The sequence below is a fragment of the Corvus moneduloides genome, chromosome 2 (genome assembly GCF_009650955.1).
Source record: "Corvus moneduloides isolate bCorMon1 chromosome 2, bCorMon1.pri, whole genome shotgun sequence".
In the NCBI taxonomy this organism is placed as follows: Eukaryota; Metazoa; Chordata; class Aves; order Passeriformes; family Corvidae; genus Corvus; species Corvus moneduloides.
Genome location: NC_045477.1, coordinates 58,302,806 through 58,321,506, shown reverse-complemented (window position 1 = coordinate 58,321,506; position 18,701 = coordinate 58,302,806). Strand labels below are relative to the sequence as shown.

General features: G+C 35.5%; 1 protein-coding gene across 1 annotated transcript in view; it reads right to left on the bottom strand.

Moving 5' to 3' along the window:
• The window catches only part of VWA8 (von Willebrand factor A domain containing 8), a 181,263-nt gene that overhangs the window by 124,744 nt on the left and 37,818 nt on the right, over window positions 1-18,701 (bottom strand). Inside the window, exons 5-12 of the mRNA XM_032099823.1 lie at window positions 18,127-18,294; window positions 16,034-16,198; window positions 15,577-15,626; window positions 15,122-15,230; window positions 12,168-12,272; window positions 5,584-5,715; window positions 4,144-4,278; window positions 3,986-4,063 (exon numbers count right to left, since the gene is read on the bottom strand). Coding sequence (XP_031955714.1) covers window positions 3,986-4,063; window positions 4,144-4,278; window positions 5,584-5,715; window positions 12,168-12,272; window positions 15,122-15,230; window positions 15,577-15,626; window positions 16,034-16,198; window positions 18,127-18,294 — 942 coding nt within the window. The remainder of the gene's footprint in view (window positions 1-3,985; window positions 4,064-4,143; window positions 4,279-5,583; window positions 5,716-12,167; window positions 12,273-15,121; window positions 15,231-15,576; window positions 15,627-16,033; window positions 16,199-18,126; window positions 18,295-18,701) is intronic.

Below are 18,701 nucleotides of genomic sequence, written 5' to 3'. Positions count from 1 at the left end.
GCATACCCTCCAGCACACATACTCTAGATGTTCCATTACAACAGGTAAGCACTAGAAAAACAAAGATGCAATAGTAATTTTGTGACCTGGAAGACTAAATTCCTTCCTTGGGCTGTGCTGTGAACACAACTTAACCTAAAATCAGATAAAAACATATTTTCTATTGTAACTGTAGCTTTTGCATATGTCCCTTTCACAACTATAAACCCTTTGAACTTTAAAGAATAAAAATAGAATACATTACATCATATGGCCTGAATCATTTCCTTTTTCTACATTTCCTTAAAAGACCTAAAATAACAGGACAAAGTCTGGTTCCTTCAGTGCTTCCACATTTGTCTAATTTAAAGTCTCACATTCAAATCCACAAAACCATACCGTATTTTTATTGTTGCATTTCTGTTGTTTTACTGCTGTGTTCACTCTTTCCTATTTTATTAATGAATTAGACATGAAACATTTTTACAGAAGACAGAGAAAAATGTGGGTTTAGGACTTGCTTAAGAACTGCGCATTCAGCAGCTAGTAAATGCCGTAATGAATATTTAACTAACACACCTTTTGATAATTCATCTCAAGAGAAATGAAACAACACACAGTATGAATTGACTGGGTGTGCTATACAGCATGTCCATCTTTAATTCCAACTATGAGAATCATGCATTAATTTTCTGCAGATAAACTCAGAGGAGTATTTTGTGCAAAATGCTTTCTGATATATAACACTGTGGTTTAAATGGTTGAATGAGATTCAATTTAGGGATGATTAAATAGGAATACCATTGCTAACACCTGCACAGTTTTTGTAAGGAACTTATTTTATGGCTAAGTACCTGCCCAGTGATTTATTTTTTCTATTTATTTACTTTAACCTAATTTTTAATAAATTTTATTCAAATCATTTAATATATGCTATCAAAACTAATGGTTTAATACTCCCTTTGGAGGGGAAGTAACTGAAGTATAAGAATTAATTATTCCTCTTATTTTGGACAAAGCAATGGCAACAATATGTTGCCTTGTCAAACAAAGGTTATTTGAATTTGTAAGTCATTATAACTTATGTATTTTATGTTTCATTGTTTATTTTCTAGAGAAGTTTGTATACAGGAAAAAAAAAAGACGTTTAGGAGAAAAAACGAGTAGGATAACTTCTGTTCCACTCCCTTTAGCAGCTATATCAACACAAGTCTCCAACCTAGCCATTTTTCATGGCTTGTAGTACTAATCATGTTCTTGGCAATTATGAGGTGAAGAATCTATGTTTCCCGTGTTTCATGCCAATTTGGACTCATCATTTGTTAGCATTTCTCCAATAAAAAACTGGAAGCATTTGGTAAAGAAAAATTATGAGGTCAGGCAAAAAAAAAATAAGTCCTAGGAACAAAAACATCACAGTACACAAACACCAGTGATGTGCTTACAAAACTGTTTTTGCTAGGGAAGAAGAGGAGCAAGTTACTGGAAAACTTGTAACATCACTTTGACTGTTACTTTTTTTCCCCCTCTGAAACTCTAGGGGGAGAAAATATTTTATTTTAAGCAATTTGAACTAAAAGTTCCCTAGCTACAGTCCACAAAGCACTAGCTGGCTGCTGCTTCTCATTTGCTGTTGCTTAACTGCATTAAGAGACAAGTTAAAAACAAACCTTTCCTAATCAGGATGAGTTTCCTTTCTCAGCAATTTACCTACATGGAACTGCATATAATGAGAAATCCGTATAATGATGTCAGATATCACAACAGAGACAGGAACTACTCTCTCAGCCAACTATTAGGATAAGAGATGATCTATGTTCCAAAAGGTTTACTATACGTAATTTGATTTTCACCTCACAACATAAAAGCTTTTGGAGTTGTTTTTTCTGTGAAATCAATTTAGAGAGATAAACCTTCTCACACTATTCAAGTCCTTAAATCAACTTCAGTTGCAAAGAATGATGAAGCAAATATTAAAAGCAAAAACTATATACACATTAAAAAATCCAAGAACTCATTTCTTCAGTGAGCCTGAGGAGAAACACTGCTATTGCTCCAGACCAAAGGGAAGTGTCCCTCTACTCATTTTTCTGCCTGCAGAAATTACCAGAAAATAAATATGAACCATAGAACAAAGAAAAGCCTCCTTAATTTTAGAAATGGATGGCAGTATGATGTCTCTCTGAAAAAAACAGAAGACACTTTTTTGAACCAAAGTCGAAAAAAATGCTAAATTTAGAGCATTTTCAAACTTTTCATAGTCTTCATTGCTGAACTAATGTATGAATTTAACATTTGTTATGTCATTAAATTATCCTATTACACTGCTATGCAAAGCCCCTGAAATGTTATATATTTTAAGAAAAACAAATGCATTCTAAAATTCTATTTATAGCTCAGCTACATTTAATAATATTTTTATACACTGCTTTTTGTAAAAAGTTTTGAGTTTATGTAACACATTATACATTAAGGAAACATTTCTATGTATAGATACATATGTGGATCTTACCTAGGCTTGGCTACACAGGAATTTACAGAGAACAAGCAGCTCTCAGTCATTTACTTGCTTTTTTGATACTGTTTGATATCACCAAAAGCCTTTCTATAAAATCCCTCTGCCCTCTGAGCTTGATCAAACCCTGGTGAAACCAAGTGGGAAATACCTCAAATCCTTTCCTAGATTTTATTTGCATAGGAATTACAGATCCCTTTGAAAGAAAGATGTTTACCAAATAATAGTTCCATTGTCAGCTCTGCTCATGCCTCAAAAAATGAAGCCTTCTGCTCATATTCATCGAAGCCATGCTAATTAAAGGTAGGAAGGTGAGAAACAGCGGCCATGTTTTTAACCAAATAGGTATCTAATTTTGCTGGTGAATACCCAATATTTTATTGTGTGCACCAATACAAGGGTTAGGGTGTGCTTGCCCTTGAGCAGGTTTGTCAAGTTGCAGAAGTTATTTTTCTGGGATGAATTAAAACTATGTTTACAGTGACAAGTACAGAGAGAAGTACGCAGAGTAGCTGGAGACACAGCTCTGGCTCAGAAGCTATATGCCTATTTTAATAGACCACTATACAAAACATAATATGCACTGCTGGAAATCCAGGTATATTACTATGAACAAGACGTTACACTGATGAGGGTATGTAGCCCTGGAACCCAAATCTGCTCACACTCAGCCACATTAAAGCGTAAGGAAAGGGCAGAAGTCATCTGCCTGACTCCAGTTTTGCAGACAGAGTTTCAAAGTCTTCACCCTTATCAGCTGAAGCCATATCGGGGGAAGGAAAAGCAGTGGGATCTTGTCTGGAGAGGTTCTCTACAGTGCAGGAAAACATAAAATGGACTGTCTTTTTACATCATCATCACTATTTCTCTTTTCTATTTTCCTCTCACTTTTTCAACCATTCAACCTCACCACCCATCTCTACCAGTGTTTCTCCCCACATGCCAGTATACTTTTAAATCAGATGCTGCTGCCATTTCTTCCTTTGGATGTCTCCATGTCGTCTGGGAAAAATTTAAAGCAGAAAAGGGATGGAAGAAAGAGACCAGTATATTGCATTAAACCTGATGCTAATGTTTCCCTGCAGCATTGACAATTATCACTTACAACAATAAATCCTGCTATGTTTGGTGTATTTTGACCCATAAGGTCATAGGAGACTCTTGACTTCATATTTTATTTAAGCCCTTTCATCCCTCAGGGTTATGGAGAAAATCTTACACATGTGATCTCTGTGTGAAAAGCTAGGAAATTAATTAATTCTACTTTTAAATCTTGTAATTTTTCAGCTTATGCCATGAGGTTAAAGTGTACTACAACCTAAGACAGACAATTCTTTCCAAACATGTACCAAGTGACCACTGGCTATGGCAGTGCTGTTAAGCTTCACAGAGCTTGGGGTTTGCAAAAACACCCAACACTTTTAGTGCTGTGAGAAATTCTCTATTTGAGATCATATTTAAAGCATGATCATTAGCAGATAGTTTCCTTACCTGGTATAGCATGATAGGTTCTATGCTGTATCCCAGTATATCAGCAAACTCCTTTGCAATAACTGTTTTGCCACAGCCCTAGAAAATTAAAAAATATTGATTAGATTAAATTCTAAAGATCATGGGGAAGAAGGGAGAACAGAAATTTAAATTCTTACTTTTCCTCCAATTAAACACATATCTTTAACCATATGGGATTGCATCATTTCTGCCAACAGTTGATTATGGCTGGAAGTCCTTACGAAAGTATCTGATCGAGAATGATTTTTTAACATTCCAGTTCCAGCTGGAACCTGTAAGGAAAAAAAAGTAAATCAAAATGCTAAATAAGCTATACTGTGATAACTCTAGGCTTTGTGTGGACCAGGTTACACTTGTCCAAAACTACTGTAATATTCTGCTGATAATTGTCATCCATCAAACTTGAAACTGTCACTGTCACAACATTAAATCAACTGATTTATAATAGAAAAACTCCTTCACATCTCCTTCACCCACTCTTCATGAAAAAAATTAACAAAATATGAATTAATACAATTACAGCATTGGGGTATGCAAAGAACTTCAGGCTGTTCATGCAGGAGACAAATAAAAAGTCACCAATACTCACTGCTCATCAGAGAAACATGGAAGAGATAGAGCAATTAGTATTGTGAAAATCTGACCCAAACTTTGGAAAGTTTGAATTGTTTGCCACGTTAAGGCACATGCTCTGTATTTCCACTTCCTGCTCTAGTCTGGGAACTGTTTCATCTGCAAACTTCTTATGCCCTCCTGTTCCCAGAGATATTCTGCAGAAGTACTTTCAGAAGGTATCACCTATGTGCCCAGTGAAACCAAAAATCTTTGCCTCAGAAAAGAATTGAATCAAGTTCCTACACACAACTTTTCCTGAAAAGTTCCCATTTGCTGTTGTTCTCCTCTTCACTTTGTCATGGTACAAACTCTCTGAGGACATTCCTTACCAATGTTATTATAATCTCTCTGACTCCCACTAATTCACCTTCTTTACAGACTCTCTAGACTCTCCAAATTCAACATTAACTTCATATTCTCAGATCAGCATCTGTTTCCTGAGTAAGAACTTATTTCACCACCTAGCAGGTCATAAACTTCATTGGAAGAAACTCAAACTAATCATAGTTGATGTGATTACTTTGTTCCATTTTCCCAACATCCTGTGTCGGAACATTACCAAGCACTCATTAGATTTTATTTGAAGTGTAAACAAAGACAGACTATTGTTTTTACAAAAAGAAAAAGGGAAAGCAGAATTAAGAGCATCATAAGTACTCTCTGCTATTCTAATCCAATAAAACAGAAAAAGAAATTGAAAGGCTTTTTTTTCATCCAAACTGTAATGATTCACATGGAAGAAACCATGAGTTTATCTAGAAATAAAATCATGCATATCCATAAACTAATATTCCAGTATCTAAATGTGTCTCCAATAAATACCATGTGTTACTCTACCAAAAAAAATGCTCAGTGCAAATGACTTTTACTATCAAGTGTAAGTGTCAAATTCTTTAAGAGACGAAAAGAAGTTAGTGATTTTAAAAAACATATTATAGTTTGATGAATTTATAAATTCATACCTGGAATGTCACTTCTTTTTCACCAATTTGGACAGTTACATCAGCCTTGAACCGTTTGTTTCCATGTGCTCTTTCTACTTTAGTAATCTTCCTGGGAAACAAGTGTTTTTCTGAATCTTGAAGCTCAAAGCGCTGCAGAATTCAGAGGTGAGGACATTAATTATTAAATACAACTTTCTGGTTTTTAAAACTGTTCCTTCTAAAACAATGCCAGAAGCATATTCATGACTAAGTGCTTATGAAGTCCTAAATCCATTTACTTTATTTCAACTTTTACTTCAGATATCTGTGTCCATGTTCTTGATGGCCTATATATTTTACATTTAAAGCCAAAGCAGAGATTGTATACCAGCTACTTACTCAGACTGTAGTGACAGATGTAAAGTGAAAATGTCACATGGTGACTTTGCCAAATCTTAGCCTGACAGTCCAAAATAACATGAGAAACAAACCATAGCCTTCAGCATGTGTAACAATAGATCACCTATCTCTGCAGGTCATTATAACCAATTGCAGATCCAAACGTTTGACAACCAATAAAAATAACCAGAAAAATTGCATTTACTTAGCTTCCTACTGCCTTATACTAGGTAAATTGAGGACAACGTGTACAAAATAAGCCTTCAGCATGTTCTGGGTATGTCAAGAACATAAAACAGGACAAATGTTTTCTCAATCCTCTTTTGAGCATTATACTCTTTATTTTTGCTGTACATGGAAAGCACAAAAACCATTTAAAAATGTTCAGGAAGGAGAGTCATGTTCAGGAAGGAGAGTCATACTGGGAACGTTATGCACAAAAAAAAGCTAATAACTGAAACCACTGAAATTGTAGAGCCATTTTATTCAACAGAGTGAAACTCGAGTAAACAAGAGAAAAAGGAATACTGTCCAACTCCTTAGAATTCCTAGAAAACAGAGTTTTTTAAACAGAAGTCATTAATGAAAACAACTCTTAAAAGGCATGTATTATTATTACTACTAGGATTCATAGCAGTGCCTACTGAAGTTTAGAAAGAAAACTGAGATGGATTTTTACGAAAGCTTTTGCTCTTCATCACTTTGTAAATTTCCATTCTGGAAAAAAAGCCTACAAAAATATTATGTTTAAACACATATTTAAGATAAATGTCCTTTAGTAAAGGGCTGCACGAAATTATATTCTTATTGAAACAGCTGAGTCTACTTCAGACACTATTAAATTTTTAAACAAGAGAGGGCAGGAATGCCTACTGAATACTGTCTCCAAGTATGATTCTAAGAAACACTCCAACTATGATTCTGTGAAAGCAACTACCAAATGTTCTCACTCTTATCTTCATTAGTAAATTGCAATATTCTTACTAAGTTAATGGCATTTTGGATAGAGTCAAGGGTGATTATATACAAAATTGCCAACTGCTTGTACACTAAAATCCCTTACCAACAAGAGAAAATAACTGTGAGTGAGCAAGATTATCTGGACCAGCAGACCCTGGATACTGGGTAACAAAGCTTTGAAGACAGCAAGAGCAGAACTTGTACACAAAAGGAGTTTAAAATTTCTAAGGTGATTTTTTGTTTGGTTGGGGGTTTTTTGTTTTGGTGGGGTTTTTTTGTTTGTTCTTTGTTGTTGTTGAGGGTTCTGTAGCCTTTTAGACATTAAGACAGGACAGTGAAAGAGGAATGTCTATGTGTATATTGTTACTGAATTTACGCAACTTAAATTCATCTAACTGAATTTGAATTTATCACATGTAATCACATAGGTGCTGCTGAACCGAATGCTCTAGTAATTAAATGACCTCACACCTCTAATAATTACCACACTTACACCTGAACAGGAACAGCAAACAAAACTGCCTGTGGCTTTCAGAGCAAAACAGATCTCTTTGATGCAGTTCTTAATTTAGAATTATGATAGGCAAATATGGAATCAGAGTGGCATGAAATGGATGTACAACACATTGAACACTTCTGCTGAGCCAGAAACAACTTCCTCTATAAAATGTTCAGGCTGATAGCTGCAAAGGAAAAAATATTTGTGGTTTGAGAGAACAACTGAACACATTCAGTATCAGAAAGTTTGGGAGATACTTGGAGAGCCAGAAGCAGGCAGCCTCATTGACTCAGAGGAAAGCAAAAAGAATAGACCAGCCGCCAAAAACCATGGAAGTGGTTTGGCAGTTCATAAACATCAGGCCACGTTCTGCGTGCCTAGAAACATGTGAGAAAAGGTGAAATGTAAAAGTTGGAAACAAAAGGAAGAGGAATTCTGACCACTTGGAAGCAGCTAATGATCAGTAATATCTCAAAATGGAAAATGCAAAGAATACACCAGTAATCCAGCTGGTCAAAGGAACAGAGAGCTTAAATGAGCCATAGTTGCAGATGACCACTTGGCTGAACCTACAAGGCAGCCAGGCTATTCAAAAGAGACATCAAAAGGCTGGAAGATTCTCTGCATGGGAAGGAAAAAGAATTTTTCAAAGAACAAGAGGACTGAACTGCTTCACAAGGAGCAAAACATGAACTGCAAGTACAAGATGGGACAGATTGATAGAGGAAGTCTGACAGATTCCACTACAATGGTATGTATTGGCACTAAGAGCATCTATTAATGCAAAACCCCAAAGATTATGAAATACTTTGGAAGGAATAAGAGAGAAACAAATCCTTCCTTAGAACAAAATTTGCAACAGAAATATCTTACAAGAGAAAAGAATTCTTCTGAGGAATTCTTTCTTGTCTAGACATGAAATAGAATTCCAGTCTTACAAGAGCTCCTACGTACCGTGAGGCAGGGAAACAGTTTTCAATGAGGAGGTCAGGTAAGATTGAAGTGGGTGTGCAAGTAATACAAAAATGAGTAAAGGCAATAAAAAAACTTTCTGTGTAAGATCAAGTCAATAAACACAGAATTAATCAAAGCATGAAAAAAAATGAAGCAAAATTCTAGGGCTTTCGAGTGAAGTTAGAAAAGGATATAGGCTAAAAGTTACTTGCTCATTTATTAAGACAAATCTGTTCTGTATGTTATTTCTAAGATCTCATGGAAAAATTCTCCTGATTAGAAGGTAAAAAAATCCAAACAGTGGGTGTTTCCAACACTGTGAAAAAGAGGCGTGCAAAAGGCGTGTGAGAATTAAAAGAGCAAACCCAAAACACCCAATGAATCTGGAATAAAATACTAAAAGTTTATGGGACAACGAAGAAATAAGTATAGAAAGTGTGGAGCCTCTTACACGCCTAAATGAAGCCAGTTTTATAAAAACGTCTCAGTTGCATACAGAAAATTCCAATGCTGTGGGAGATACATCATACATGCTCAAGCTTATTGTTTGAGAATGTTTAGCTGGAAGCTGTTTTCCTTGAAATCAGTGATTTCTCCGTATCTCAGTCTTGCAGAGAAAAACCTTAAATACTTTTTTACTTAATTTTTACAATTATATTTCAGATGTTCATCTGTCAGTCAAAATAATTTGTCATGCCAGTATTTCATGCAAGTACAGAATAATGTTAAAGCCCAAAATTCCAACCAACTCATATTTTCCGTTGTAAGACTTTCTCAGTTAAGGATTATCTTTAAGAATCAGAATACAAATTGATACAGTTGCCAAAGTGCAGAAACTTCAAATAAGGGTAAACAAAGGCACATCATTTACAAGTTTATTTTGGTACTTCCATCCTGTCTGTTGCAAGCTAATGAACTGACAAATGCTGAAAACTTTAGCACTTGTACAAATGCTTGTGTATGTTGGACCAATGCAAATGTACGTTAAGCACCTCTAAAGACCACTGCTGACGCTGGATTAGCACGCGATCCTGAAATACTTTTTTTATGGCAACTAGTTTGAAACAAGGAGTTACATTAGCATCAAATTAAAAAGTTGGTTGATAGACACCCTTTCTTCTTCAACATTATTCCAGGTGGGACCTCACATGAGAGGAACAGAGGGGCAGAATCCCCTCCCTCGACCTGCTGGCCACGCTGCTTTTGACACAGACCAGGATCCGGTTGGCTTTCTCAGCTCAAAGCTCACATTGCTGGGTCGCATCAAGTTTCTCATCCACAAATGCTCCCAAGAAACTACCTTCACCCCCAGGGAAGGTGTAAATCAGTATTTTGCATTATTTCATTATTGAGAATAAGATTTACAAGCAATGCTATATTTTGGTGTAGTCTCAGTAAGCAAGGAGGTGTGTAAGGAAAGGATTTCCCCAAGCTGAAGGTAACATTTGGGAAGACAGTGCCTTAAGAATATGATCTCCTCAGGAAACACGCATGGCATCTAACAACTGCCAAAACTACCTGTTTGGCATAACCACTGGCTATCTCACTTCTCTGCTCCAACAGCTCACTGGAAGGGAAGATATCCTGAAACTAGGGTATGTTATCAGCTATATTACTACAACCCTGTATCTGTCTCTGAGTTGACACCTAAACTTCACATTCCATCATCTGAAATTAGGGGTTTTTTTTCTTTAAATGTTAGCTGGTGTTAAGAAGTGATTGAATACACAAATTAATTCATCAATGCCAACACAATTCCAGTGCTTTTTTTTTTCAACACTTGTTACCACTCAGTTAAGGTCAGCATTTCCTTTTACACAGCAAAAAGTATTCAGTGCCAGTTATTACCTGGACACTCTTAGGAAACCCGCAGAAAAGTAGAATAAGAAATCACCTTGCCTCTGCTAGACTCCTCTCCCTCACCATTCTCATAGAATGGAAAAAATAATCTCTTATCGAAATTTATATTGTTCTGGAGCTGCTATTACTATAACATCATTATAAACAGACGTTCCTCAATACAACCAGTTATTTTCTGTATTTCTTAAGGTTAATTGCTTAACAAGATTTGTTGTGTGCAAATAGAATAAAATTCCAAATAAGATCACGTGTACTTGTTGACATAATAAGTTTGTAAAGTAGTGATGAAGAAGATTAAAAAAAAAAAAGAGGAAAAGTAACACAGAAAAATCTAATTATGAGGTATTTAAAAGTAGATTATTATTGAGAAAGAAAATTTTGCAAGTCAAACCAATCTTATACAAGAAGCAAAAGCATGCACAATACAAAGTTAAAAAAAAGAAATGGAAAATGAAGGAAGTGGATAGTACTGAACATAAAGACATTCACCATCTGTAATTGAAGGAGTAAACAAAATGACAAAGTATTTAAAATAAAGGCATATTAAGACAGACGTGAATGTTACTGCTCTGCTAACAGACAGAAGTTTATTTCCACACAGATGATGGTTCTTATGGGCAACTTCAATTACCCCAAACTGTGGTGGAAGGGCAACACAGCATGAAACAGAATCACGCAATGGGTCAGGTTGGAAGAGACCACAGGGGGTCACCTGGTCCAACCTCCCTGCTCAAGCAGGGTCGTCCCAGAGCACATGCGCAGGATTGTGTCCAGATGGTTCTTGAACATCTCCAATGAGGGAGACTTCACACCCTCTCCGGGCAATCTGTTCCAGTGCTGGGTTACCCGCACAGTAAAGAAGTTCTTCCTCATATTCAGGTGGAAGTTCCTGTGCAACAGTTGAAGGCAAGTGACAAATGACTTCAGATCCTGGACTTCAGGCCATATTGGCTTATTCAGAGAAGTGGTAGGTAGGACCCCACAGGAGTCACTTTGACAACTCAGAAAAGCTAGCAAATAATTCAGAAAAACCTCCTAGTCAACTGCAAGGACTGTCCACCCCAAAACTGAGGAAGACAAGCAGGAGAGCAGCCCAGTTACACAGGGAATACAGGACTGAACTCCAATGCACAAAGCAGGGGGGAGGAGGGGGAAAGAGGGTGTCAGCGGGGATGGGATGCAAACATTTCCCTGACACATAAGCTTGGTTTTAGGAAAACCAAATATTCACTAGCTATAAAGCTGGTGAGTACCAAATATGAACATACAAATAACATCTAATTTTCAGGACTGAAGGAGCTGGCTAAAATGCTTTAATGCTCATTTTCAACAACATATGTAACTCTTACAACATATTAAAAAATTTAAGAAAGCTGACACTGTGTTTAAGTTTTAAAAGATAAATTAAATAACCCACCACAATTATAGGCTTCGTAAGCTACTATTAAACATGGACAAACCGACAGATCTGACCAACAATAAGCAACAAAAAAATAACACAGACCAAATCCAGAGACTAATACAATCTATAATCATGCTATACTGAATGTACTTTGTGCATGTGGTATCTATAGTCTTTTTAGAATCTTCTTTTAAAGGTCAAATGCCAGAGGTATTTTTTAAACATTTGACTACCTTAACCATACAAGTAACTACTTTCAAATTAATTAACCACTTATTATATAATGACGACTTTCCTGTAGTCTTTAACTGAGGTCTAAATATTCCAAAGAACCTAGAGGTTTCACCTTTCACTATAACAAAATTAACTAGCTTATGAGGGTTTTTTTAAATACTGCTATGAAAGTTTTAAGCATTAGCAATAATATAGCCATTTAGTTTACCTAAGATTTCTGGTTTTATACAGAAGTAGTGAAGTAATATTAGTCAGGAGAACTACTACCATAATCCATCACTCCCTGGAATTACAATATAAACGTGCAATACTTACTTTTAACATGTCTTTGACTGCAGTCCTGCCTTCCTTTCCAAGGAAAAGATTATAGGGGTAAAGCCGGTCTATAACATGCTGGACTGACATCATAGGAAAGGTATCCTAATTCAAATTTAAAAATAAAAATTGAAAAAATTATTGACTCATTCTGTCACCAGCCATTAACCCAAAACCCTGCATAGCTTTGAACTTCAAGGACCACTACAAGCAGTATTTGATTAGATGTCAAAACACGCATTTCTCAGGTGTAATTCATTACAACATAAATGTCCAAAGTAGATTAGAACTATGTCCTAAAAATTATTTTCTTTACTGTGTATAAATGGAAGCTACAGTGGGCAGCTCAGATACCTAAAGACGAATATGGCCAAGAGAGACAAATCCCACCACAGTTAAATGAGTTTCACAGTACTACTAGAAAAGAAACAATATGACAAGAAATCTGTACTTCAATAATGATCTACACATTCACAGCTATTTATAGTATTTAATTTTGATTCTATTATATTGTACAGATTCTACTTAACAAATCAGTTCATAGAAATTTCTAACAGGTTGATTAAAACTGTTTTATTTTGAAAAGAGTTACTAAGTATGCAAAACAACCTATTTTTTTTACTAACTCCTTGTTAGATTTAAGTACTAACTCTTTTTGTCAATTGCTGCCTAAACTAGAAAAAGATTTGACTATTTTGCTGCAGTAATGAAGAAAAAGAAATGCATTTATGACTACTGAAGACACTACGCATAAAGACTTTCTGGGTAGAAAAAAGGAATTTCAAACTCCCTAAGTTAATTGATTGTTTGCTTCAAAAATTACTTGCAAATTTTTAAGGACTACTTGTTTGTAACACTAGTGAAAAACAGTCATTTGACTGCCACTATCTTTTTAAGCCTTCATCAAAGTAAATAAAGAATTCAAATAAATTTAACTGATTTTCAGTTATACACTTGTATTTACATAAGCACACAACTGAAAGAAGAGTTCCTTGGAAATTAAGCCAGGAGACACATATTTTATGAAATGCGTAATTCAATTTATAAGCAGTAATACTATTTATAATGTTCCACAATATAAAAAAAAAAATCAGTAAAAATAAACCATTTATTGCACTGTAGTAAGTGTACAGCTTTAAGGACTAGGGAGCCCTTTGTTGCGTTTTAAAAGCCCTCCATCTATATATAAAGACATACCGTGTAATTTTTCCACATTACCTCAAATTAATAATAATTACAATGGAATGTATAAAATAAGCCTCTTCAGAACAGGACCCTATGAAAAAATTCTCCCTTTTGTCAGGCAGAAGTCCTCAAAACAAGAAACTATGTTTTGGGACTGTGTGAATCTGTGACAGAGGATAAGAAACTACTCATCACAATGCACTCTCTTCACACTTTTAAACAGACCAACTAAACTAGAAGCAGAGTATGGCACTGACCCAGCAAACAAAGAAAAAATGGTGTAGCTCAAAATCACTGGGAACAGCTTAGAAATCCAAGTGATTAAAACTAAATCTAAAAGAAACAGTTTCCATCTACCTAAAAAAGACACTGTCATACAATGGTAACACTTCACATTCTCTAATGTAATATCAAAATGCTTCCTTCACTCCATAGTTTAGATAATAGCTTAGGGCTCATTTTCTTTCTGTTACTCTGAAAGCCATCTGGCATTCATTTAAAAATAATTTTTCACTTTGGGGCTCAGAGAATAAAAAGTTGCAATCTATTTTAAAAGCCAACACATATTTCTTGCCTAAAGCCCACCAAATACTACTTCATTTCACTGAACTTGAATTTTCATCACTTCTTAATATCTAATGTAGGACCACTAATTCAGAAAACTAATTCTGTCAGTAAGTATCCAGCACAGCTGAGGGGACTGAGCACCACAGTAACACAAGTAATTGATATGCTTTAATGTACCCAATCCAATAAAATACGGAGGAAGTGATCTGCTGCTGAGCAGTACCACAGGTGAAATGACTGCACATGAAACAACAGAGAACTATCCTGAGTTCCTTCTACAGACATCTGTACCTTGGAGAGAGGGTCTGAGAAACTCTCCTGGTATTTTGCCCTCCTGGGTTGACCATATCTTCCTGCATGCAAAAGGGCACCAAAACCCTACCTCTTTATACAGATCTCACGTCCCTAACTTCCTTCAGGAGGTACCTTCAATTTTGTCTTTGACATTTTACCATGTAATTATAAAGTCCAAGAGACAAAGGACTACCCAGGAAAGCAGGAAGACTGCCACAGCTTTAGTCCTGACCTGCCTGACCTGTCACTGTGAACCCTGCAGATGTACAATTCCTATTTCCCTGTGGACTGTAGCGGTCAGGAAGCACTGCATCTTCAAGCGTGCACAAACTGCATATTCACGTAATCCTCCATTTCTGTTTATTCTAAATCTACCAGTCAGCCCAAAGGCCTAATGTAGGCTTATTCTCATACAATTTAACTGTTTCCTATGCCCATGTTTGTTTTGGGTCCTTTAAGCTGTCAGTGGAGAGCAACAGGTGTCTTTGTAATGCAATCAATCTGATTTACATGTGTAACATTAAATTCAAAGCACTTTCAGGTTGTGGTTTTTATTTCTCTCCACTCACTACCTCAGTGCCATGAGATAAACTGTAGATGCCCTGAAGTCAGGTAACATGATTTACCAGAGGGGGAAAAAATAATAAATTGAGCACGAAGATACATTTAATAACAACACAAATCTTACGTCATACCATACTGTGTCCTTCAGTATTATGCTATATGCTTGGTTAAAGTATTATCCAGAGATATATGACTGAGACTTTTCTCCCTCTAACTATTCTTAGCTTTTTCAGGTTTTTTTTTTAAATATTCATGTTAATCTTCTTCTAACAACATGAATAAACCAGCTCTAATTCTGAGAATTTTTAAACCCATACAGTTTCACAGCACGTGTATGCACATACCAAAATCTGAACTGTAGCCGATAAGCTGTCTAAAGGAAAATCTGGAAGTCCCAATGTAGAAGATTCTTGAGAGCAGAGAGTTGTAGCAAAAGACAGGAGCTGAGAAATTCTGCACAGGAAAAAGTAATTACAGAGTTTTATGCATGCTATCTATATTTAAAATACTAAAGCATAAAGAGTTAAATACAGTAAACGATGCTGAAAATACTTCTGAGTGCACACAAGTAAGGTGTGACCAAAGTTCTAAAGCATTAAAATTCATTATATGAACGCTGCATACAAAAAGCTGTGTGAGCATATACCCACACGTGTTAAAAATTTCTTCAGCTCTGGTCTCTAAGCAGTGATAGAGACACAAAAATAGCATGGAATCCTGAAAGGACATAGCTTCATTCATTCATGCATTCATTCATTCATTCATTCATTCAATTTCTCTTGTAATTATGAAAAATTACCTCTCTGTGGAAATGTTTGATCCAATTGAATATAATAGCTGAAGATGGTCCTGGAAATAGAACATGAAATCACAAAGTAAGTTAATTTTGGCATCATACTGTGGGTCACAGGTCATGAAATATGAAGCATTTCCCATCTTTCCCTCTAATTTAGACATGAGGATTCTACTCACTCCTTGACACAGAATTAGTTTTATTTAAGAATAAAAAAAAGATCAAATTCTTTCTTCTGGGGTTATTTGTGTTATGGAAGTTACTTTTCTGCTGCAACATTCCATGGCAACTCTAAGACTGCATGTCAGGAATTTAAATGTGCAATATGAAAATATGAAAAATGCAGTTTAAGATAAGATTTATTACTCAAGAATTCTTTTCAGAGGTGAAGTAAGTAAAACATAACATCAGAATATTATCTCTACTCAATACAAATGATCCAGTCTTCTGCTATGACACTCACCTTAAAGGGCAGGTGATAAACATCTCTAGCTTGAAATCGAGAGCGAAGGGGTGGATCCAAAGGGTTACCAGAGTATTTAGGTACTGGCAGGCCCAAGGCTATCACTCGAAAATCTTCACTAACCCGAACAATCTTCCATGCATCCAACTCTGATTTTGTATGCTCCTAAATGAATTAAGATAAAGCAACAGGGAGAAAAAACCCACATTGCATCATTAAAAACTTATGATGACTAAGCTCCAGCTCAACTAAAAGCCCCAATCCTTCGGCCTAAATGTGGTAATGTTCTCGAATGTTCTCATCTTTCATGCAAAATGGCTAGAAAGACTTGAACTGGTCAAATCTGTGGATGATAAAAAACAAGATTTTCCAAAATGAACATAGATGATGCTGTTGTGATGTTACCTCACATTACATTTTGTGAAAAGGTACAAATGCAACACTCTTTTTACAAGGAACAGAACAGAAACTGATCACAAAATTTATTTTATTCTGATATATTAGAAGTGCGTTACAATGAACAAGGTTTTTTTTGTTCTTTTTTACCTCTCTCATAAGTGTAAAGATAACTAAAATCTCCATTTTAGAAGTCTGATTTACAAATTCTACTTTATTTTATGAAATAATGCAGAACTAGACTCCCTCATGAGGACATTAAATGTTGTATTATGTCATGCAAAGGATTCTTTGCACACAAAAATGCACTCTATCTGTCCACATCACAGTAAAGTCCTGCCTGAAACTATACATGAATACATTTCCTTGAGACCTAAATGCACAGTAATTATTCACACAGGAGAAGCGAAACTGAACATTATTTTATATAATACAATAGTCACCAAACAACAAAACAATATTAGATTTAGTATTGTAGCAAGAGATTTATTTCATTCATATACTATTCATATACTGAGGCACTCATTTTGAAACATTTTATCATTAGAGAAGTGTTCAACAGGAAGAAAGAATACATTTTATAACCAAATCTAACTAGGAATTCTCATTTTCAGTCCTGAAATACAATTACATTTTAAAAGCTTATTTTTGAAATATAATAATAATGGTTCCAGTAACTGCATCTAATAATTAAATATCATAAAAATATTTTAAAAATATTTTTGAAAAGGCTTGGATCAGAAGAATTTTAACCTCAGATGAAAGGCATAAGAAATAATGATATATTTTAAAAAATTCACTATGGTACTTCAGCACAGCTGGGAATTGCATGCAATAGAGATCAGTGACTGAAGGCTTATTCCAAATTTCCTTGCTGTGCCACATGTGTTTGAATCATACACCTAACCACAGGTGTGACAGAAACATGAGCAAGCAGGTGAGCAAGCAGGTGTCAGACTGACAGGTATGTGACTGGAAACTACAGTACACGGAAGTAACATGCAAAGAACTACTGGAACTCAAAAAAAAGTAATTTACTTAGGTTCCAAAAAGCCTGAAGAGCATCTAACCAAGCAGTGGGACTCAAAGCCAAAGAAATTAAAATGGTTGAAGCAGTAATGACAGCAAACACGAAAATCCCATTTCCTATCAAAGGAAAAGCCTCTAACCATTTTCTATAGTTTAGATTGCTATTTACATATACTTTTGTAAATTAAAGGCAAAACAGCACCAATATAGTGACTGAATATAGAGATGCTCATCTTGACCTCATTCTTTTGGTATCCTAATATTTTAAAAGCTTAGCAACAAGGCTATTGCCATGCTGAAGCATTATCTGAACTTCATGGCAACAATTTCAACTTAAATATCTTTTCACAAGTACATTTTAGTTATTCTCACATTGTGGCTTTCACATTTTAGAAACATACAAGCTTCATACAAGGTTAACATGGACTACTCTTTTTCATATGTAGACAACGTGGAGATGAAAACCTCTTGTTGTTGAAAACAGTATTTCGACTTCTTGCCTAGCTTTCACCCTGTCTACTTCATTCTATGAAATGTCCCAGAAAAAAAACCTTGGTGAGATTTCCCCCATTTGACTCCTAAGTAGTCTCTCCTTCACAATAATATTCCAGCACTACCAAGAAGAGGAGGGGGGGGAAAAAAGGAAAATCCAAATAGCATTTCCATACCTGCAAAAGTTTGTCATAACGATCTGCAGACATGAGAAAACGACCATCTTCAAGCTGCATTTCCCTATTCTCCAACAAATTGTTTAACACTGGCAGGACATTCCGCTCAGCCTTCTCCAAGCCTTCCAGAACAAGGATTCTGCCTTTGGTAGCTGCACGAACTGCACACTTTAAAAAAAAAAATAAAGCCCCACAACATTTTAAGAAAAATAAACTTTACATATTTAATTAAATCCAGTTGAAAAAGAACCTTCAAATTCTTCCAAGAACTTTCCCAAAACAACATTTATTTCTGTAAGAACACAACTCACAGCAGTAGTGATCAGGAAGGGTGACAGCTGACCACCTTAACAGCACTACACATTCATGAGCTGGAGTTTTACTGCCTATTATGGGGACTGACAGAAATAAGTTCCAGTATTTTTTACCAACAGAGTAAGATATAAAACCTTGCAGAATTTTAGACTAAACACAGTATGTATAAATATATGTGGAATCCTTTCTTTTTGATGTCACATAATATTCTGCATTTTTGGGTATTTTAACACCACCAAACAATTCTGGGATAGCATTTT